The 23,125-nt window shown below is 44.0% G+C and overlaps 1 protein-coding gene across 8 annotated transcripts in view; it reads right to left on the bottom strand.

Moving 5' to 3' along the window:
• The window catches only part of Invs (inversin), a 172,588-nt gene that overhangs the window by 16,202 nt on the left and 133,261 nt on the right, over positions 1-23,125 (bottom strand). For 4 of the 8 annotated variants that reach the window (XM_042271159.2, XM_042271163.2, XM_076564181.1 and 1 more), the window contains 3 exons: positions 20,309-20,415; positions 14,339-14,551; positions 3,866-4,140 (listed from right to left, as the gene is read on the bottom strand). In XM_042271159.2, coding sequence (XP_042127093.2) covers positions 3,866-4,140; positions 14,339-14,551; positions 20,309-20,415 — 595 coding nt within the window. Of the gene's footprint in view, positions 1-3,865; positions 4,141-14,338; positions 14,552-20,308; positions 20,437-23,125 lie in introns of all 8 variants that reach the window. The other 4 variants (XM_076564184.1, XM_076564185.1, XM_042271158.2 and 1 more) reach the window with 1 other exon arrangement.

Here is a 23,125-nt window from a genome sequence, read left to right as displayed (position 1 = left end):
GCCCGAGAGGAGCAATCTGAGGCCCCTGGGCCAGCAGCAGCACTAGTGGCTAGACATGTTAAGGAGGCCAGCCCAACTCTAGCAGCCACCTGAGTGAGGTCAGGACCCAGCCAGGGACTGCCCAGTCAACCCACAGCACTTTAAGAAATAGTGAATTCCCCTTTCAAGCCACTTGGTTTTGGGGCAGTCTTTTATGCCACAAATGATAACCAACATAGAAACGGAACCCTCAGGAAGAGAGGTGCTGCCCTAACAGAGGCCCCTGACAGTGACTTGGGACTGGCTGAGCAGAACTGCGGGGCAGTGAAGAGACCGTGGCGAGGCTGTAAGAGCAGGGATGGACTGCTGCTGCCGTCTGGAGAAAGGCAGGCCTCGTTAGTCAGGGCAGAATAACTGGAACATGGTCCCTCGGTGACGTGAGAGCTAGGACAGACACTACCAAGTGAACTTGGAGGGACTGCTCAGATGGAATCCTGATGGAACGAAGACATGTTGACTACGCTTAGAGCTGCAGGTGATGAGGTATGGGGAGCCCGGAATATAAAGAATGAACTGCAAGAAGAATTTAGAGAACAAAGTAAAGATCTCAGGATGTGCTGGGTCAGAAAATAAAACCTCAACATTTTATTCTTTCCAGACACCTGGAGTCCCAGAGAGGGAGATGGTCTCGGGATAAAGATTAAGGCAGGAGTATGGCTGCACTGCACTGCCCTTTATTGGGATCTCAAAAAACATTTAAAAGGGAACATTTGAGATTTCTAAGACTCTCAAAGAGCATCTTCTCAGAGAATTATGAGACACACGGCGAGCCTGTTTGGGAACTAATTACAGATATGGTTTTCGGAACATGAAGTGGACTTTTCATAGAGTGACTTTCTGAGATATTCACATCATTGAGGTCACCATGAGCTTGAAATGGGAAGACAGTTTAAAAATAAGAGAGGTCCTGGGGCTCAGGTTTTCTCTAGGCAGGAAGCAGGCTGGGAAAGCCACTCTATTCAGACTTGGAGCATTTCTTAGGAAAAGGAAGGACAAGGAAGTCAAGGAAACAATGGCCCAGGGAGCTGCTGCGGAGGCAGGAGGGGTCCTCATGAAGCCTCTTCAGAGCAAGGGCCCTGGTGACATGTGAGCAGCCGGCTCTCTGAAGTGTTATGGACTGTGGCTGGATATGCCTCCTACTCCGCCCAAACAAGACCATCAGCCATGGCGACTCTGTTCTCACACCACTGCTGTGATTCAGGCATGTGTGAACACAGACAATACATCTCTATTGGTGGGTTGATGTTTGAGTTGGAAGAGTAATCCCACTCTGGGAACCTTCAACACATCTGGACTTCAAGCCTGATGTGATTGTCGGGATAAAATTTGGGGTCTGAGATAGGAGTAAGACTACTTCTCATATCAGAAACATGTGAAAAAGCTGTGCCCCAAATAGAGAGGTGACAGACTAGTCAACAGTTCCTCTCATCCCATCGTTTAGTCTGGGGTGGTCTCCTAACTCTCACTGATCAACAGCATGGTATGTGCTTCTCCAGCCTGTTTCTAAGGAGGTCTTGTGGTTTCTGCCTTCGTGTCCTAGGAACACCGTGCAGGGTGTCAGTCCAGCTTGCTGGAGGAGGGAAGGACAAGTGACAGAAGCAGTCTGCCTGAGACGATGCAGTTCAACCTGCTCTCCCTCGGAGGGACGCCACAGGACAGGAACCGGGAAACCACAGAATCCTGGGAAATATGAGTCGGAGTTCTGAGCCACTTAGTTCTAGTGTGGTGTGCCACACAGCAGTAGATGACAACAGCAATCCTGTATTTACAGATCTTGCAGTCTGGTGGGAAGAGTAGACAACAATGCCAGGAATAACAGTGAAGCTGATCTGTAGAACAGGGGAGTCTAGGAGACGGATAGGAGCACAGGACACGGGAGGGCGGCCTTGTCTAGAGGTGTCATGGGTGTACCAGAGGAGAAGCACTTTTCATTCACACAGAAACAGAAAATGTCACCTGATGATGCCCTAAGAAAGAACTCCAAGAATTTAACATGGCTGCCACATCATGGGCACCTAATTAGTGCCAGCTGAAGGAATCAGTGAATGAATAAACCACCACACCGTGCTGGAGGTTTTCAGTGCTGATACACTGACACTGAATGGAACCCCAGAAATGTTCAGGCATTTATGTATGGTTAGATTAGCAGCTTGGCTAAATACTAATAATAGTTACTAAAGACTATAGAATGTTTTATTTCTACCCATAACTCCCATTTTATAGCTAAGGAAATTGAGGTCCAGAGAGACAGGCTGGGTTGCCCAAATCCTAAGTGATAGTGAGATCTCAGAGAACTTTTCATAATAATTTATACTAAGATTTTTGCTTTTTGAAAAACCATATCAGCATTAGCCTGTACATTCAGTGAGGCTCTCACTACTCTCTAATTTAGAAGATCAGTTCAAAGGGCTTCAATTGCTTTGGGCAAACACTGTGGTCCACGATGAATAACTACTTTCCTTTTGAGAGTCTGGAATTGTGTACACACTAAGCAGGGTATCTCTGTGTAAAATCATGGAGTCCTAGGCTCAAGGGAGTTTTTCTGGAAGACCAAAGGTTGTGAAACTGGTCATTACAATTTACTGCTGAAGTAACACTCTCCCTCTCCCTCTCCCTCTCCCTCTCCCCCCCCTCTCCCTCTCTCTGTGTGTGTGTGTAACTTTCCCAGAAGGGAATGTTTGGAACCATGCATCTGGTTTCCTCTGGGCCTTTGCATGGAGAATTTTTTCTTTGCAAATTTGCTGAGGGTATTGTAACAGTATAGCACAGCTCTAAGTACAACTCCACTCCTGAATCTTGTGTATTTCTCCCAGCAACTGACCACACCAGAGTCTTGGGGACTTTTGACATCAGATGAAATATATACAAATAGAAACCCGCAGCAAGATATCAAACTTTTGAAAACTAAGAGGAATGGCATGCTACCCAGGAATGTTCCTGAGGAAGACCAATGTGTACTACAATGGCTTTCTCATTTCAGACTAAGGAGTCCAGAAGGAAGAACTTGCCAAGCATGGAGTCTAGATCTGGCTCCTTGGGAATGTGATAACAACAAACTCAAAAATGGGAAAATGCCAAGACAATGCTGCTGGTAGACCTTAAAGACTGGCTAGAGAAACTCTTCAACCAACAAGAAAATGATGGGAGCAAGAATCTCAGAGCACCAGGAAGAAGGGATAGCAATAGAACAGGAATATGTGTATCTGAATTAGCCCTTCTTCATGAGTTTATGAATTATATTTGACAATTGAAATGAAAAAGATAACAACTGATCTTCACCAATGATATTAACTCAAATACTTATTTTTAAAATTATATATATGTATATACATACATATATATGGATATATGTGTGTGGGGAGGAGAGGTGGGGGTATGTAAATGTGAGTGCAAGTACTCATGGAGTACAGAAGACAGAATCAGATCTTAAGGAGTTGGAGTTACAGGTGACTCTAAGCAACCTGATGTGGACAGCCCCAGCGTGATTTTTAAAAGTGGCACAGCCACCTAAGTGAAAGAGTACTTTCAATGTTTCACTCAGTGGTAACATGTTGATGTTAGCAGACTGAAGCAAGTTACATATGTAATACCCAGAGCCATAGTACAAAAAACTAGACAAAAGAAATACACTCAAAAGCACTTCAAGTCAGTTAAGATAGAATCCAAAAAGTGTTCTAGTAAACTACAGCAAGGCAAGAAAAGAGCCAGAAGCCTGAGAGCCAGAGAAACAAAGGACACAGACCACACCGTGGCAGGCCTCTGCTCGGCCGCACTGCCAGGCACAGCCCAGTCCATGGCTGTGTTAGGTAGCGCAGGCCACACTTACCATTTGGCTTCCTGGAGGCCGTTCCCTGGAGGTCTGAGGAACAATCCCTGTGGGAAGCTCTGCCTGGACACGGGCCTGGAGACCTTCTGCTGGGCTCCAGGTCAGGGCCCTGGACTGTGTGGCCAGCAGGTGGCTGTTTGCTAGGGGCTGCGCCCTGTTTGCTGGGCTCGTTCTGGGGGCTGGGTGGACAGGGGAGAGCTTGGGGTCTGGGATCTGTGCTCAGCAGTCCTTTCTGCTGTTCAGCTTCCTTCCTCTTGTTTTCCTCCTCCCGTTTTCTAGAAACAAAGCCAAAGAAGAAGAAAAGGTCAAAAGGGCCTCCCCTGCTTGAGTCCTCGAGATGGACTGCAATGCTGAGAAGAGCTACCACACCACAGGATGGATACGGAAAGGCACACTTTCTGGGGCCGGCCTCTAAGTCTACTAGCAACCACCTCCTTGTGCCAGGCCTTACGGAATGTAGCCTAAAGCCATCACAGATCAGTCTGCATTGCTGAGGCATACATGGTCTAACCAGGTACTGGAGTGTAATTTAGTGATCTTGCTGGAGCTTGTCCCCTGGCTGTACAGTGGCTTCTTGGATTAAGTAGAGATGTTTAGTTTCTTAAAAGAAAGAAATGACAGCCCAAACAATAAAACCTCATTTATCACCTGTGAGCCCCTCTTATTGTCATGGAGATCCACGGAGAGCCAACCCAGACAGCCTCACCTGGGTGTTTATGGAAAGGGCCAGTATCACTCCCTTAAAGCCACTCTGTTCATCTGTGTTACAGGGAGAGCGAGGCTCCCTCTCTCTGCCTAGTCATTTAGCAGAGCTCACCCCGATGTTCCCACCTTCTGAGATGTAACTCGTGTCTCAACACTGGGTAGCACCGTCAATCACCTTGAGTGGCATTTACATGGATCCCAGCCCTCGATCAGGACAGCTGTCCAGCTAGTCTACAGCAGCACATTCATGTGTCTGCAGTCGGCGGAAGTGTGGCTACCACACCCTCCCCACCAAGAAGGATGGGGACCATGGAAACCATGGGCCAAAACCCTTCTTCCCTTAAGTTGCTTCTGTTAGTCATTTTGGTCAGCACAGAAGTAACTTGTGGGGCATTTACCCACCAACCCCACAGCTCCCCAGAGTTTTCTTGAGTTCGAACAGCAGAAAATATTAGATAGAAGGATTTAGAGTGTGGAGATGAACAGACAGAAAATAAAGGATAGCCTCGAGAGGGCCTGGAACCTTTTCCAACGGGCCCCGACTGTCTCTGCCACAGAATATTTATAGAGACGCCAAGGGGTGGAGCAAAAGACCTCCTCCCCCAGCACAGCCAAGTGCAGACCATCTCAGACACCTGCACTCAGGCCTGTGGTCCTGATCATCCTCTATGCGGACCTGCTGGGTAAAGCCACGAGAAACCTGAAAACAGGCTCCCATAGTAACTAACACACAGTCCAGTGCTTCCATCTAACAAAGGGAGAAACTAAGGCACAGAATGCATTCCAACGTGTAGCCACTGGGCTGCACCCCAGGATAGCTATGAATATGGTCAAACACACTTGTGTATGACAATGTCATGTCACAATCTCAAAAGGTTAGGGGCTGGTGAGATGGCTCAGTGGGTAGAGGTGTTTGCTATGCAAGTGTGATCACCTGAGTTCGATCCCAGGAACCCATATGATGGCAGAAGGAGAAGATTGAACTCACAAAGCCATCCGTTGACCTCCACACATGCACCAAGGTGTGTGCCTCTATACACACATACAGCGTACACATATGAGATGGGGGAAAGTCAAATGAGACTGTCATATGAGGAATCCTCAGAACCACTGCAAGGACAGTTACTGAATGTTTATTTATTGCATTCTTACCATATGCCACATAGTGTAAGGCACTGGAGATAGGAAGACAAAACATACAATCCCTGCTCTTAAGGAGCTGACAGTCGAGTGAGGGAACCAGATCCACATCCTCCTGCAGACCAGAGGAAGACCGGGATGGGATGAGTGCTACGCCTGAGGTGCCTACCCAGAGATATGGGGGATGCAGGAGGCAGACGCTAATTAGACAGAGGCAGGAAAAGACTCTTATGAAGAATGTCGAAACAGGAGAGGAGTGAAGGGAGAGATTATTCCAGGCCAGGGAAGAGCAGGAGCAAAGACTGCAGCCCTGCTCTCCCCAGTCTTTGACTTAGAAGACATCTCGGAGGCCATCTTGCCGTGATTTTAAATTTCCCTTCTCCAGTACCTTGAGAGCTGACAACTGAGCTCCCACTGGGGTGTTCCAGTGAGAGGAGCTGATTACAGCACCAGACAGAGGTCTGGCTGTAACCTTTCCTGTTGCTGTTGCTTAGTATCTGGGGCCTGTCAGATTCTATCCCTTCATTGTCTCTGAATAACAGGTGGAGTAATATTTGGTCTTTAACGTCCTCTCCAGGGAATAAGAAAATGTTGTGTGTCTGGGACCTTTGCCTTATAGAATGTTAGGGCTGAAAGGACCTTGGATATTCAGTCCAGTTTTAAAAAAAAACTTTGATAATGAGAGTCAAAAAGTCTGTAGCTCTTCTTTCTCAAAAATGGATATATACTCTTGACCTATGAAATGTTGTCTATGGGGCTGGAGAGATGGGCTCAGTGGTTAAGAGCCCCGCTGCTCTTCCAGAGGACCTGGGTTCAATTCCCAACACCCATATGGCAGCTCACAACTGTCTGTAGCTCCTGTTGGAGGGGATCTGATGCCCTCATATAGACATACGTGAAGGCAAAACACCAACGTACAAAAAAATGAAAAGAAATGCTGTATATGGTCTTAGGACATTCCTAGAACCTTGCAGCCCACCTGATTAAGGAAACTTCTTTTCATTTTCTGATGGGAAATTGAGGCTCTGAGGAGTTGGGTTGCATGAAGGAGACCACAGAAGCAACTCCTCATGGATTAGATGACTTTGTGAGCAAAGAGTGAGACACAGCCCAGCCCTGAAAAGAGACTGATGAACTGGGGATGTTCAGGGGAGCAGGCTGCAACAAGAGCTGGTATAAAACCAAAGGATGTCTGTGGTAGGAATGGGAGTGTCATGAGCTCTTCAGAGTTCATGAGAAAACATTTAGACTTTTCCCTTTGGCTTTGAGGGGTAGCTTCAAGGAAAAAAAACAAACCCCCGGGGCTTGAGAGATGGGTCAACAGTTAAAAGCATGCAATGCTCTTGCAGAGGTTCCCAGCACCCGATCAGGCAGCTCACAACTGCCTGTCACTCTAAACCTAGGGGGATCCTATGCCTCTCTGGTCTCAGTGGGCACTTGTACTCACATGCACACATTCAGACACAGGCACACACGAATATATATAACTTAACAAAAAGAAATGAAGTGTCAGACACAAACCTCACTGGTGGAATGTGCTGTCTTGGGAGAGACAAAATTCCCCATCATTTGATTTTTTTTTTTTAGAAGACACAAACTCCTTGTAGAAAGGACTTTAGCATCCCAAGGACCTGCTTGGGTGGCCAGACTGAACATACTTGTGTAACTTTACAAGGCTATCTCAGTTTTTTACCAGCCAGAAGGAAGCCCAGGTCTTTCATTGGGGTCAGGGAGGAAGAACAGAAAGTTTGAGATGATGAAACATTAAGTCCAAAGGTGTGTGGGATTGTAGTGAGAGAAAAGGGACTTGGAGACAACACTGGTATTCAAGAATGACAGCTAGTATAAAGTGGTGTGCCAGTGGCCTGATGTGTTAGCAGGTGACCACAGGATGGAAAGTGAAAATGGCCAGTGGGCAGCTGAAGATAGAGGACCAGAGTTATAGGAGGTAATGGTGTGAGACTGATAAAGGAGTTCTCTAGAGAGTTGATCTAACTAAAAAATATTGTTTTAAGATAAGGTCTCTAGCTATATTGTCAAGACAGGTCTTGAAGCCCTGGATTCATGTGACCCTTCTGCATCACGCTCTGGAGTAGCTGGAACTACAGATTGCATTTCTGGTCTGACTCTAATTTAATTTCAAGAGGGGGTACATTTCCAGCTGAAAACAGTATAAAATGTGCAGAAGTCAGAAGAGTAGGGCTGAGCTCAGTGTGGAGAGGGTACAATTCAAAAGATGGAGGAAGGAAGAGCGAGTGAGAGGAGAGTTAAAATAAGACCCTGGGAAAAGAAGGCTTCAAGGAAGATGGGTGATTGATACAAACAAGGTTCTGTTTAAGTCTGACTTCCACTTTATGCTCTGGCAGGCAAATTATAGACGGTTTATTTTGGCAGCAACATAGTGCCCTATGAGTTATGAAGTGCTTTTAAATTAGTGTGGGTATTTCTTAAATAGGACTTTCTAAAATACCTCTTAGAAAATGTATCTGTAATCTTATCTCTCCCAACTCCACCATCATGAACTAGAGATCACTTTCCTTTATGTTTAATGAGTCCCTTTCACCTACTCACTTTACAAAGGTGATTCCTGATGTCCAAACATGGTTAAGTAAGAAATAGACATTGAGATAATGTCATGTGCCTGACACACCTTCATTAAAGACTCAGCAGCAGAATTCTGGGTTTTATTTCTTAAAGCAATATCTCAAAGAAAAATCAAACAACGAATCGGACTTTAAAAATAACTGTTTAGAGTTAAAATGAAACTGAGAGCAGTCTTCAATACCTTCAACCTGGGGGGTCCACATAGTGACGAGTGCAGGAGCTGGGGGTCCACACAAGGATGAGTGGGGAGGTGGGGTCTACACAGGATGAGTGGGGAGGTGGGGTCCACACAAGGATGAGTGGGGAGGTGAGGTCCACACAGGATGAGTGGGGAGGTGGGGTCCACACAAGGATGAGTGGGGAGGTGAGGTCCACACAGGATGAGTGGGGAGGTGGGGTCCACACAGGATGAGTGGGGAGGTGGGGTCCACACAGGATGAGTGGGGAGGTGGGGTCCACACAGGATGAGTGGGGAGGTGAGGTCCACACAGGATGAGTGAGGAGGTGACAGTTGAAATCTATGAACTCTGCTTCCAACAGTGACACCAGTGAAGGAATGTCTGTAAATGAGGAACAGTAGACACTGTGGCTTTTCCAAGCAAGCCTATCTACCATTTAAAAGAGTTCTGAGCCAGGTGGTGGTGGCACATGCCTTTAATCCCAGCACTTGGGAGGCAGAGACAGGCAGATCTGAGTTAGAGGCCAGCTTGGTCTGCAGAGCGAGAGATCTAGGAAAGGCATCAAAACTACACAGAGAAATCCTGTCTCGGAAAAAAAAAAAAAGTTCTGAAATGTTAACTTCAGAAGCTAAACATTCAAAACAAAAGACCCTTTCTTCCATGGTAGAGGACCTCATTGGAATGCCAATGACAGAGACCGTTGGTCCGGCATTTTCTAAAACTTCCTTTCTGTTTCAGACTTCTGGACTAGGATACCGAAGTGCATGTTAGGAAAAGAAAACAAACGTGAAGCACAATGCAGTCTAAGGATGCCAGTGCTTTAACACTGTTCTCTAGACAGGAGCTCGCACAGTGCTGAGTCCTCAGCTCTGCACTGATCGACAGTTTGTCATCCAAACTTGTGGGCCCTCTGGGAGAGGAAGAAGAGGTTTTTAGTGCAAACTTGGGATCTCTACAGACCTGAAGGATGCCCCCCAATCAGGTAGTCTACCTCATCACACATCCCAGGGGAAGAAATAAGAGCTGGAGAGAAATGCTGTCTTGGTCAGGCTGGTTTGCATTCTGCTGTCCCCCGCTCCACTGTACCACCCCTCTTACTCTGCTGGGAAAGAACTCAAGCCCCCTGTCTCTACAAATGAAGCAGAATGGGTTTGGATGAACAGAACCCTTTTGATTATATTCACTTTGATGCAATGTCAGCCATGCTGCTTTGTAGAGTTGCGTTTCACATTCAGGTGCATATGACTGAATTCTGCAGTCAAATGCTCTACCACTGAGCTATACCCCCTTTTTTATAATTTATTTCATGTGCATTGGTGTTTTACCTCATATATGTCTGTGTGAGGGTATCAGAAGCCCTGGAACTGGAGTTACAGACAGGTGTGAGCTGCCATGTGGCTGCTGGAATTGAACCCAGGTCCTCTGGAAGTGCAACCTGCTGAGTCATCTCTCCAGCCCCATGACTGAGTCTTCTGGAGGAAGATTCTTACATGTTAAGCTGGAATTTATGATACAATAGTCTCTATAGTTTTGCTTTCTTTAGTTTGTTTCCCAATGTAAACCCGGGACTAAAATAGTAAACAGAAAACTCTAGAAACAACCAATTCCTACGTTTTAAATTTTGTGCCATTCCGGGCAACCTTGTGTTCTGAGGATCATTGCTATGGTGCCACAGTGCTGTGTTTAAGCAACCTTCATGTGTGATAATGCCTCTGAAGCACAGGAATAGAAATGCTCAAAAAGTCAGATCTGCTACAGAGGGTTTTCATTAAATGAAAGGTTAAAAAAGTGTTTAAGATATTTTGAGGGAGAAAGAGACCAGATTCTTGTAACTTTCAGTATGCTCTGTTGTTGGGTGGTTCTACTGGATTACTGCCTTAATTGCTTATTGAGCCTAACATGTGAGAAACACTTCATTATGGGCACATATGAACGAGAAAAAGCAGCATGTCCAGACACTGCTCAGCTCATGCTAATACTGAATATCCTAAGACATCCAGTGAACATCAGAGTTTAGTGACATGGGCACTGTATAGCATCAGCTGTTTGCTCAGCACTGAGGCTGAGTGCAGTGGAGGCTCAATACTGTCACTCAATGATATTAGAGTCTCATACTGGGGAAATATCAAATTTAAAGGAATCATTTCTGAATCCAGAATGCATCACTTTTACAACATCTTAGGTCCAAAACTAGAAGTTGTACTATCATAGTCTGAGGGATATCTGTACATGTTTGGGTACTATCCAAGGTGTCAGGCAACCACTGGGAGTCTTACAATCATTCCCATTAATGCAGCCCCCTTCTGGTACAATACTCCATCCCATATGGAAATATATCATGTGCACTGTTTCCTTACAGTTGTCACTCACATGCAGAGGACTTTTGTGTGTAGAGGCTTTAGGCTGACAGAATAAAGACAGCCTTATTAAGACAGGAGAGAGTCCACGCTGACAGTGGCAGTGCACACCTGTGCATCCTGCCACCAGTGGGGGATGAAGCAGGAGGGCCAGGAGCCGAAGACCAGTCTGGGCTACACAATGAGAACATGTTTAGAAAGGGGTTTGGGGATGGGCTGAAGGATGCTTAGTTTGTAGGCCACTTGCCTTGTAAACATGAGGTCCTAATCTAGGTACTCAGAACCTATGTAAAGATCCAGACATGGTACTGCCCTCTTGGAAACCCAGTGGTAAGTATGTGGAGACCGAAGGATCCTCAAGGCTCACTAGCTACCTAATCTAGCCTAATTGGTGAACTCCAGGCCAAGGAGAAACCCTACCTCAAAGGAGGTGAACAGTGTTCCTGAGATTGACACCCAAGGCTATCCTCAGGCTTCCACTCCCTGTGTGTACATGTACATAAGAACACACACATACATGTATATACATACATGCAAAAAATAAAAAAGAGTGTAATATGCTGTTTCCTGGGATACCAACTGTGGTGGTTATACTTGGTTGTCAATTTGACTGCATCTAGAACTAAAACCCAAAAATGGATGGCACACCTGTGAGGGATTTTTGCTTAATTTGAAGTAGGGAAAATCTAGTTCTAATTTAGATCTTTGAAGCAAGAAGACACACCTTTAATCCAGATCTTTTTAGCTGGGAAAATACATGCCTTTAATACAGATCTAATCTGGACCATATCTTCTGCTGGAAGCCTATATAAGGGCATGGAAGAAGGAAGCTTTTGCTCTTTGTTTGCTTGCCCTTGACTTGCTACCAAGTCCATTTCTTCACTGACATTACAACCTACTTCTTTGGGATTCCAGTGTCTACTGAAGACCAGCTCAGACATCCAGCCTTGTGGACTGAGCAAGCCAGTAAGCAGCACCCATCCATAGCCTCAGGGTCAGTTCCTGTCTCCAGGTTTCTGCCCTGCTTGGTTTCCTGTCCTGACTTCCTTTGATGTGGAAGCATAAGTCGAATAAACTCTTTCCTCCTCATGGTCATGGTGTATCGTCACAGCAATAGTAATCCTAACTATGACACCAACTACTTCAGTGTCTTCAGAGTCACAGAAAGTGATGTGTTCTTGCAAGATTTCCTATGGAGGGCTGACACTATGGTTAGCATTCTAGTACATACATACTATCCTTTCATTCCTCACCAAGTATGTTACTCTATTGTTTTTTAAAAGGTTCTTTATTATTGTGGGAAAGACAGAAAAATTCAAGAGCTGAGGAAACAAGATACAGTCAGGGTAGGTAGCCTTCAGGAACACTCACCTACAGCTCCATTGGTAGGGTATTTATTAATATATATATATTATATATATACACATATATAATATATATATATATAATAAGTTTCAGATGTTTAGAATACTTTTGTAACAGTTATCAACAAATCAAAGATAGGAAATTTTCAGAAAAAATACCATGTATTGAATATTGTGATACTTTTCATTGTCATTATTTCCTAAATAATGTTTTGTAACAATAATTTACATGACATTCATATTATATTAGGCATTGTAGGTAATCTATAGATGACTTACTATATATGGGAGGATAGGTGCAGGTCACATGAAAATACTCTGCCATTTTATGTGAGAGACCCCCACCCCAGTTCCCTCTAAGGCCTGGAGAGCTGAGGAAAGGGACATCTTAAAATAGCCAGAACCGAGTCAGCTCCCCATTCCCAGACAGGGTGAAGTCAGAAGTTTTAAAAGTACAAAATCCTACTGTCTGGTGGTAACTAACCACGAGACGCCCACCTCCCCTGAGATAACATGATCAGATTTTGGAGATGGGCTGTAAAACTCCTGACAGAGCAAAAAATAAGATAAAGTCCAAGCTCAGGAAAACTGGTCCAAACAAGGGTGGACCCGTACTAAGCCCCTCCTCTCTGAAGAATTTTGTGGTTTCTGCCTTTAAAAGCTAACCTCCCCAAGAAAGAGGAACTCTCCTCCGTGCCTCAATTAGCCGGGTGCTGCGGCTGAGGGCTCCCTGCTAGCTTGTATTGCGCCAGGAAGTAAACCTTGCTATTGCAGTCTGGACATCTTTGGTCTACAGTGGTTCTTTGGGGGTCCTAATCTGGGCACAACATCTGTAAGAGTTCTGGGCAGCCACTCATCTTGGTTTCTGAAGGAAGTCCTGCCCCCATGCTCCCTCCACATGCACACAGGACGACTGTATTTACACAGGTTTGTTAGGAAGTGGGGAGGAAGAACCAGTTATTCACACATGAGGTTGCTTTCGTTAAATCAAAACTGGACTTATATTCATTTAGTAAAAGTTGGCTAGACATTAGTTTCTTTCGATTGTGGGAGCCCACAAATGTTTCCTAGTGAGATCTGAGCTTGCTTTACACAGCAGGGCTGCATTAGGGGATGGCTTGATCACGTGTGTGGTCACCAGGTGCCTGGCATGGTCTGCACTTGGCTGTGCTGGGGGGAGGTCTTTTGTTCTACCCCTTGGCGTCCCTTTAAAAGGCCCTTTAGAAGATACAGAAGGGGCTGGTGGATTAGGATCCAAGTCCTCCCGAGCTATCCTGTGTTTCTAACCGTCTCTCTCCTCTACACTTTCATTCACGTACTTCTCACTTCTCCCTCCTCAAGAGTATCTTGGAGGAAAAAGAGGGAGCAGGTCTTCATTCAATAAAACAAGAAGGGGTCTGGGGAGATGGATCAGTTGGTAAAGTGTTTGCAGCTCAAATATGACTATATGAGTTTACTCCCTAGAACCTCTATTTTAAAAAAGCTGGCACTTTTATTCCCAGCATTCAGGAGGCAGAGGCAGGCAGTTCTCTGTGAGTCCAAGGCCAGCATGATCTATATAGGAGACCCTATCTTAAAAAAAAAAAAAAAAAAAAAAAAAGGCTGTACATAGTACATTACACATGGTAATTCAGTGCTGAGGGGGGGACACAGGCAGATCCTGGGGAATTCCTAACAGCCAGGCAGGCTAATCTACTTAGTAAGCTTCAGGTCAGTGAAAGAAACAGTCTGGCACCTAAAGAATGACACTTGAGGTTGTCCCTTGTCCTCTACAAGCATGCACACATGTGTACCTGTGCGTGCACGCATTCACGCACGCACGCACACCTTGCGAGAAAGCCAGGAGGGGCAAGAAGCTAAGTTCTTTCTTGGTAGCTTACTCTAGTTAGCAATCTCACCCTAGCTTTCTGCCAAGGTTGTAGCAGCTAGAACAACAGAGATGGATCTATCAGGAATACTGGATGGAGGTTGGGCCTTCTTCCTTCCATCAGTTCTCTGAAGATAGAGGGGAAGGCAGAGCAAGAAGGTGACAGAGGAACTGATCCATCCAGAGAGTTCTGCCCCTCCCACCTTCCACCCAGCTTCCCTTCTCAGCTGAGGGCTACCTGTGTGGCTCACACTTACTTAGCTGCAGCGTCCTTTCTCAGCTGTTCGTGCTTCATGAGGAGGTTCTTCCGGTCTCGGAAGGCTTTTCTGACCTTGTATCCTTTGTAGACAGCTTGGATTTTGAAGGCAGCAATGTCTTGTATAGCTGCGATGGACAGGGCGCCATGTTCCAGCATGAACTGGATCACCTCATGGCGCTCACCAAGCAATGCATAATCAAGGGGTGTGTACCTGAAGCAAGAGGAAGATTGGTTTTGAATGGACTGTGATTCAAGGCACAGTGAAACTACATTAGCATCTGGCAGAAAGACGCTTGTTCTACCATGGGCTATTTTGCAGGCAAAACCTTCCAGTCTGCTCTCCTTTCTTCTCTAAGGAGAAAAAAAACAAAACAAAACAAAACAAAATAAGAGGCTGGAGGCTCACCTTTGTGTGGCTGAGCTCTGGGAGCTGGCTCACAAGACAGAACAGTGGTTCTCAACCTTCCAAATGGCTGTGATCCTTTAATACAGTTCCTGGTGTTGTGTGACCCTCAACCATACAATTATTTTATTGCTACTCCACAACTGTAATTTTGCTACTGTGATGAATTGTAATGTAAATATCTGGTATGCAGGATATCTGATATGTGACCCCTGTGAAAGGGTCATTTGACCCCCAAAGGGGGCACGATTCACAGGTTGAGAACCACTGAGCCAGAGGCTATAAGAACATGTGACTACTTCCCTCTCTCCCATGTGCTAAGTGATTCCCTACACCTCTTTGGAAAGGCTCTCCGAATTATTTTTCTGTAATTACTGATAATTAGTGCTTATGAAAAGAAGCCTATTTCCAGACCGGGGACTGATTTCATGATACTGAGGGTCCCTGCAAGTCACTGCAGGTGAGCTGGATTGTTGATTAAACGGTGTTTGTTGGTAAAGCCAAGTAGCCACTTGGGTAAAAGAGATTTTTTTGGTTGCTTGTTTGAGACAGGGTTTCTCCGTGCAGCAATTAAAACTATGTGTGACCACACTCATCTAAAAAGAGACCCATATATTGCTTCATATACCAAAACAGTGCAGATGGAGCAAAGATCGACACATAAAAAACTATGCAGGTACTAGAGGATCCAGGGAAGACTGAAGGAGACCCTAATAGTAAACAGGAAGTCCTTTCAAAAAAAGTGATATGAAACTTAAAAATCATAAAACCAGTAAATGTGACTAAGTAATAAAACATTATAAGGAAAACCATCATTTAAAAACCATCAAATAAAATATATTTATAAAACATAAAAATATTATTTAAATGGTACATTGTAGTTGTTTTTACTCTTTGGGCCCCACAACCCAGCTCCCAAATAAATACATGGAGACTTATTCTTACTTATGAGTGCCTGGCCTTAGCTAGCCAGCTTTTCTTTTTTTCTTTCTTTCTTTCTTTTTTTTTTTTTAAAGATTTATTTATTTATTATGTATACAGTATTCTGCCTGCATGTGTCCCTGCAGGCCAGAAGAGGGCACCAGATCTCATTACAGATGGTTGTGAGCCACCATGTGGTTGCTGGGAATTGAACTCAGGACCTCTGGAAGAGCAGTCAGTGCTCTTAACCACTGAGCCATCTCTCCAGCCCCTAGCCAGCTTTTTAAAAAATATGCCATCTAACTTTCGCCTCTGGGCTTTCCCCTTTTTCTATTCTATATGTCTTTCTTTCCTTTTCACTCCATGGCTGGTTGTGTGGCTAGCCCCTGGCGTCCTCCTCTCCTCCTTTTCTCACTTCTTTCCTCTTTCTTCTTCCTTTTATTCTGCCTGCCAGCCCTGCCTATCTCTCTACTGCCTAGCTACTAGCCATTCAGCTCTTTATTGGACCAATCAGATGTTTTAGGCAAAGTAACACAGCTTCACAGAGTTAAACAATGCAACATGAAAGAATGCAACACATATTTAACTAATATTCCACAGCAGTATGCATTTTAAGAAGAGATGGGATGAAAGAACAAGGACTGAAGTAAAATAATCTCTGGATGATGGCAGCAATGTCACTTCTAACCTCAGACCTGATCTTTTGGGGTCTTAGCCATCCTCATCTGTTAGAGAAATGAACGGGGAAAGTGGATAGTGAATGGAAAGGGGCTTACCCTGCGTCCAGCATGCAGCAGTCCCTACATGTCAGCTGCTGCTCAGGACCCACACTGCAGCAGGTTTATGGTACCGTCGTAACCGGCCATAAACACTTCCATAGGACCCAAGCTCACATTTACTTAGTGACAACTGCACACTCAGGCCATGTCCACAGGGTGACTGAGGTAGTCAACACAATCATAAACCATACGCTGACTTAAGTGGGGAAAAAGGATATGATGATAGGGATATAAGATTAGAATCAGAAAATCACATAATGACTACTGAAAAGAAAATCGCTCTTCAAAACTTGCTTAACAGTTACAGTAAGGCATAAAAGGAAGAGGTTTTTGGAATAAGGGTGGATTGATTGCTTCAGGAAGGAAACTGAATTCAGAGCCTGTGTTGGGTGAGTCACAGATCCATGTATGGTTTCCTTACTGAAGCCTCAACAACTGAACAACAACAACAACAAAAACAGTCATTTCAGAACACCTCAATTTGGGAAACAGAGGCCCATAAATAAGTAGTCTCAAATAATATTTATAAATAGATGTTATTTTGTAAATTCAGAAGAACTAAGAATCTCTTCTGACTGCACATCCACTGATGAAGATGATCAGAGAACCACTCAACACGGGGCAGTGATGTCAACTGACCTTTAAAAGTCACTAAATGCAACATCTTCATTTCATAAATAAATAGAGACCCAGGACAATTAAGCAACTTGCTGACAATTGTGCAACCAGTTTGTACAGAATGTAGATTATAACTAATTGCAAGTAGCTCCCAGTTTGGTAAAACCTCCTCTTCTATCAACTATTGAATGCATTCCAGTAGAACAGAACTGCTTATGAGATCAATTTGCATACAACACGTGTATTTAGTAAGCCTAACAATTTTTCTGTAAGTACTAATATGTAGTATTTATCACAACAATCTGGACTGGAAATGAGGAACCTGTGACCCTGGGCCATCAATTAGCTTCTCTGAGTTTGTTTCATCATCCATAGAACAGGGTGAAAAAAAGAGGAGGGAAATTCAGATCTCTTAGGCTATCCTGGATTGAAACTTAACATCTTAAATATTTTTTTTTTTTTTGGTTTTTCGAGACAGGGTTTCTCTGTGTAGCTTTGCGCCTTTCCTGGAACTCACTTGGTAGCCCAGGCTGGCCTCGAACTCACAGAGATCCACCTGGCTCTGCCTCCCGAGTGCTGGGATTAAAGGCGTGCGCCGCCACCACCGCCCGGCTAAATATTTTTATTATGAAAAAATCATATTTTCATTAAGAGATATTTTAAGTATAAAATATTCAGAAGAAGGCCAAGTGGTGGTGGCGGCGGCGGCGCACGCCTTTAATCCCAGCACTCGGGAGGCAGAGGCAGGCGGATCTCTGTGAGTTCGAGGTCAGCCTGGGCTACCAAGTGAGTTCCAGGAAAGGCGCAAAGCTACACAGAGAAACCCTGTCTCGAAAAACCAAAAAAAAAAAAAAAAAAGATAAATAAATAAATAAATAAAATATTCAGAAGAAATGCAACTATTTTCCATACTTTCAAAACCCAAATTTAAGAACCAGAAAGTTTTTTTTTTCTTTTTGCTTATGTTTACTTCTGTGGTAGTTTGAATGTAATTGGCCCCATAATCCCATAATCTCATAGGGGGTGACACTATTAGGAGGTGTGGCTTTGTTGGAGTGGGTGTGGCCTTGTTGGAGGAAGTACATCACTGTAGAGGCGAGCTTTGAGGTTTCCTATGCTCAGGATACCGCCCAGTGTGTCAGTCGCCTTCCTGTTGCCTTCAAGATGTAGGACTCTCAGCTCCAGCACCACCTCTGCCTGCATGTGGTGCCCTGCTTCCTGCCATGATGGACTGAACCTCTGGACTGTAAGCAAGTCACCATAATTCCTTTGTAAGAGTTGCCATGGTCATAGGTCTCTTCACAGCAATAGTAACCCTAACTAAGACAACTTCTTTTAATTTCTTCCTTTTAATTTTTTGCTTAAGTATTTTAAGGCAGATTGTAGAGTCCTATCAGTCTATTTCTACATGTCTCATCATTCATCTATACATGATATAGGCACAGCCACAAGGATCATTATGCTAACAAAATTAGCAGGAATTTCTTAGTAAAATACAACTCACAATTCCTCAACTGTCTCAAACATGTCTTCTTTTAATCATTGATTTATTCAAATTGGAATTTTTAATCAAATCAACCCTAGTTCCAGAGAGACATAATCCAAATATCTAGCCAGGTTTAAAGATTAAAGCTTACATCTAGTGTTTAAGCAACTAACAATGGTGTTGTTATTACCATTCTATCCTAAATTCCATTTAGCAACATTCAGGCATTGTGAATATTCCCACTGACATGAGAGAGTGGCTGTCAGATAGCTATTGACTGAGAGATGGCAGAAGTTGGCAGAAATGATGTCTATTTGGGGGACATCACTTGGTCAGTGTCTATGCACAAGAAATAGAAATTAGCACTACACTGATGGTAACCAGCCAAGAAACTGTGTAGACACCGAGAAGAGATAACATACAATTGGACTTGCCACATGGGAATGGGCTGATAAGTTCAGCAGAATGCTCAAACCAGAATGTCAATAAACATAAGCTGCAGTGCCAGCTTCTGACACGTGTGTATCAAGGTGCATGGCTGGGAAAACACTGAGACAGACTGAGGGACGGCCACTCTCTCCAGGACATTTTTTCATTGTTTCTTTACAAAGAGATCAGCTAGGAAATAAACACTGTTAGAGCAAATTCTTCTTTTTAATCACTTCTACACTTCACAGACACTAATAGATTTTGTGATTGGCTTTAGGAAATAAGCATCTCCTTTTTAATTAATTGACTAATGCTGCCTGCTGCTGTGCATATGCATGTGTGTGAATGTGGGTGAGCAAGTGCCACGGTACAATGAAGAGCAGAGAACAACTTCCAGGAGCTGGTTCTCTCCTTCTACTGTGGGCTCTGCAGTGCTCTTACCTGCTAAGCCATCTTTCTGGCCCAGAAGTTCTTCAAAGAAATCACTAATTTGGGAAATAATTATCTTTCCCTTCTGTTTTTCATTTGGAACTTAAAGAGAGGCACCTTCAGTTTTCTTGCTAACACAGAAAAACTCTGGAAGACGTTTGAAAGCCTGATTATAAACTTAGTCACCACCTACAATTTACTAGAATCTTCCCAGAGCCAAGATCCTCTGAATCTGTCCTGCATAGACTTCCCTTTGTTTCTGGTCCTTTTTCTACCCATGCTGGGGATGGAGCCTATAGCTTAGCATATGGTAGGCAGGCAGTCGAAACTGAGCTGCACTCCCACCATGTCTGAGCCTTTGTATTGGGCCAGAGTCCTTGAGTGACAACCCTAGCATATCTCTGTGAACCATATTATTCAAGAAGGCAGTATTTATAGATATTTATAGATGGTCAGCTTTCATCTCGGCTTCTCCATGTTTTCAGACACATGACAGCAGCCTCTTGTCCACTAACTAACTATATCCTCACCACTAATAGAAACAGTTTAAATATGTAACTCATTCTGCTCGTCTAGATGAATTCCTGGGCCTGGTCATTCAGGATTTCATGGGCCATATGTTAGGCACAAGCTTGAAGAAGGTCCTTTTCCCAATCTGTAAATGTGAATCTGTCATAAGTAGTACCCAAAGTTTTGGGCAAGTGCAAAACTGCCATGGTTCTAAGTGAACACTACATGGAAATGTGATCTTTCCTCTGGCTCAGGATTGCTTGGTACAATGTTTCCTTATGAGTATACTTACTATTTCTGAACCAATATCTCAACTTGAGATTTTCTTCTTCATCTGAAAGGAAGGATGTGAGATGAACAACACTATACTCCCCTTCTCAATCAATACCTTACCTCTCTTCATTGTTCTCCATCTGATTAGGAAAAGCAGCAAAATCCAGCAGTAATTTAATTGCATCAAGGTAGCCATTATTACAGGACCAGTGCAAAGCTGTTCGTCCCTGCGAGTATAAACAAATCAACTGTACTGGAGTAAGCAATTTCAGCACATAACTCAGAAGAAACAATTTTCCCTCAGATTGATCAATAATAAAGAAGAGATACTGTGAAGTATGTAATAGAGAAAAAAAGATGCTTCTTAACCACAGTGATCACAATGAACATGTTTGTCAAAGGGCATCATGCACTGTCCATGGTGAGACCTGAGAAGGAATCAAAATTGCTCAAAGAATATTCCAACCAAGAATGCAAACTCTGACGTTCACTGCAAGAAAACAGAAGGCAAACCCAATATGAGTCAAATTCAATAAAATAAATGATGGGATGGCTATTCTTGGTTGTCAACTCGACTACATCTGGAATGAACTTAAACACAAGTGGCTAGGTACACCTGTGAGGGATTCTTCTTAGTTAAATCATTTGAAATGGAAAGATCCCCCAAGCCGGATCTTTTGAGGTGGGAAGATCCATCTTAAATCTGGGCCACAACTTCTGCTGGTAGCCTATAGAAAGGACATGAAAGAAGGAAGCATACTCTCTTTGTCTGCTTGTCCACGTTCTAACTGACAAGTTCATTCCATCACTTCTTTAGGATTCTGGTGTACACTGAAGACCAACTAAGATACCTAGCCTTGTAGACTGAACAACTACTGGATTCTGGGACTCTCTGTTGGTAGAAAGCACTGTAGGACCACAGCCTGTAAGCCACTCTAGTAAATCCCATATACATTTCAGTTCTGTTCTATCGGTTCTGTTCCTCCAGTGGACCCTGACTGATACAAATGGCAGGTACTGAAGTATGGATAAAGAAAATGTGGTACATTTACACAATGGAGTACACAGTGGTTAAAAAAAAAATCAATGACATCATGAAATCTGCAGGCAAATGGATGGAACTAGAAAAGATTATCCTGAGTGAGGTAACCCAGACCCAGAAAGACAAACATGGTGTGTACTCACTTATAAGTGGATATTAGCCATAAAGTAAAAGATGACCACGCTACAATCCACAGACCCAGAGAAGCTAAGTAACAAGGAGGGCTCAAGGGAGGATGCATGGATCTCACTGTGAAGGGGAAATAGAATAGACATCACAAGTAGATGGAGGGAAGGGTCTGGATTTTGGGGTGGGGTGGGCATGGGAACAGGAAGAATCAGGTCAGGCGAGGATGGAGAGAGAGAGAGTATTGGGAAAGACAACTGGAAGGGGGGGGCAGCTCTAAGATGAGCTAGAAACCTAGTGCAATGGAAACTCCCAGGAATCTATGAGGGTGACCCTAGCTAAGAATCCTAGCAATGGGGGATACAGAGCCTGAACTGGCCATCTCCTGTAATCAGGCAAGACTTATATGAGGCCTGGAATTGGGACACCAGCCCAGTCACAAACCCTTTGACTTATAATTTGGCCTGCCTACAAGATATGCTGGGGTAAAGGTGGCACAGAAATTATGGGAATGGCCAACCAATGACTGGTCAAGCTTGAGACCCATGCCATGAGAGTGAGCTAAACCTGACACTGCCCAGAGGGCCAGGACCCAGAGGCTGGACAGCCCAGAGACCTAGAATAGAACCAAACATAATGGACAAAAAAAAAAGTCAATGAAATGATTCCTAACGATATTCTCCTATACGCATAGATTGGTGTCTAGCTCAATTGTCATCAGAGAGGCTTCATCCAGTAACTAATAGAAACAGATACCCACAGCCAAACATTAGATGGACCTCTGGGAATTCTGCAGAAGAGGGGGAAGAAGAATTATAGAAGCCAGAGAGGTCAAGGCTGCCACAAGAAAACCCACACAATCAACTAACTTGGGCTCATAGGGGCTCACAGAGACTGAATCACCAATCAGAGAGCTTACATGGGACTGACCCAGGCCCTCTGCATGTATGTTACAGTTGTGAGGCTTGGTCTTCTTGTGGGACTCCTAACAGTGGGAATAAGGACTGTCTGTGACTCTTTTGCCTGCTTTTGGGACCCATTCCTCCTACTGGGTTGACTCATCCAGCCTTAATAGGAGAGGAGGTGCTTATTCTTAGTGCAACTTGATATGCCATGGCTGGCTGACATATACATGTATATATATACATATACACATACATATACATACATACACACACACACACACACACACACACACACACACACATATATATATATATATATATATATATATATATATATAGCCTGCTCTTTTCTGAAGAGAAAGGAAGAGGAGTAGATGAAGAGGGGAGAGGGGAGGTTTGGGGCAGGGAGGAGAATATGATTGGGCTGAGAAAAAATTAATTAATCGGGGCTGGAGAGATGGCTCAACAGTTAAGAGCACTGGCTGTTCTTCCAGAGGTCCTGAGTTCAATTCCCAGCAACCACATGGTAGCTCACAACCATCTGTAATGAGATCTGGTGACCTCTTCTGACCTGCATGTATACATACATATAGAACACTATACATAATCTTAAAAAATTAATTAATCAAAACCACAAATGGTATGTGTTTAAGATTTTCAATGTCATAAAAGATAAAAAAAAAGTCAATAAGACAGCTCAGCTGGCAAGGGTGCTTGCCACCAAGCTTGATGACCTACATTTGATCCTAAAATCATGGAGCGAGGACAACTGACATAACCCAGGTACACATGCATATGCACACACACACATGCATGCACACACACACACACACACACAAATAAATGTAGAAAAAAGGAACCTCA

The sequence above is a fragment of the Peromyscus maniculatus genome, chromosome 2 (genome assembly GCF_049852395.1).
Source record: "Peromyscus maniculatus bairdii isolate BWxNUB_F1_BW_parent chromosome 2, HU_Pman_BW_mat_3.1, whole genome shotgun sequence".
In the NCBI taxonomy this organism is placed as follows: domain Eukaryota; kingdom Metazoa; phylum Chordata; class Mammalia; order Rodentia; family Cricetidae; genus Peromyscus; species Peromyscus maniculatus.
The sequence above is the reverse complement of the archived record's forward strand: the minus strand, read 5'-3'. Positions and strand labels throughout refer to the sequence as shown.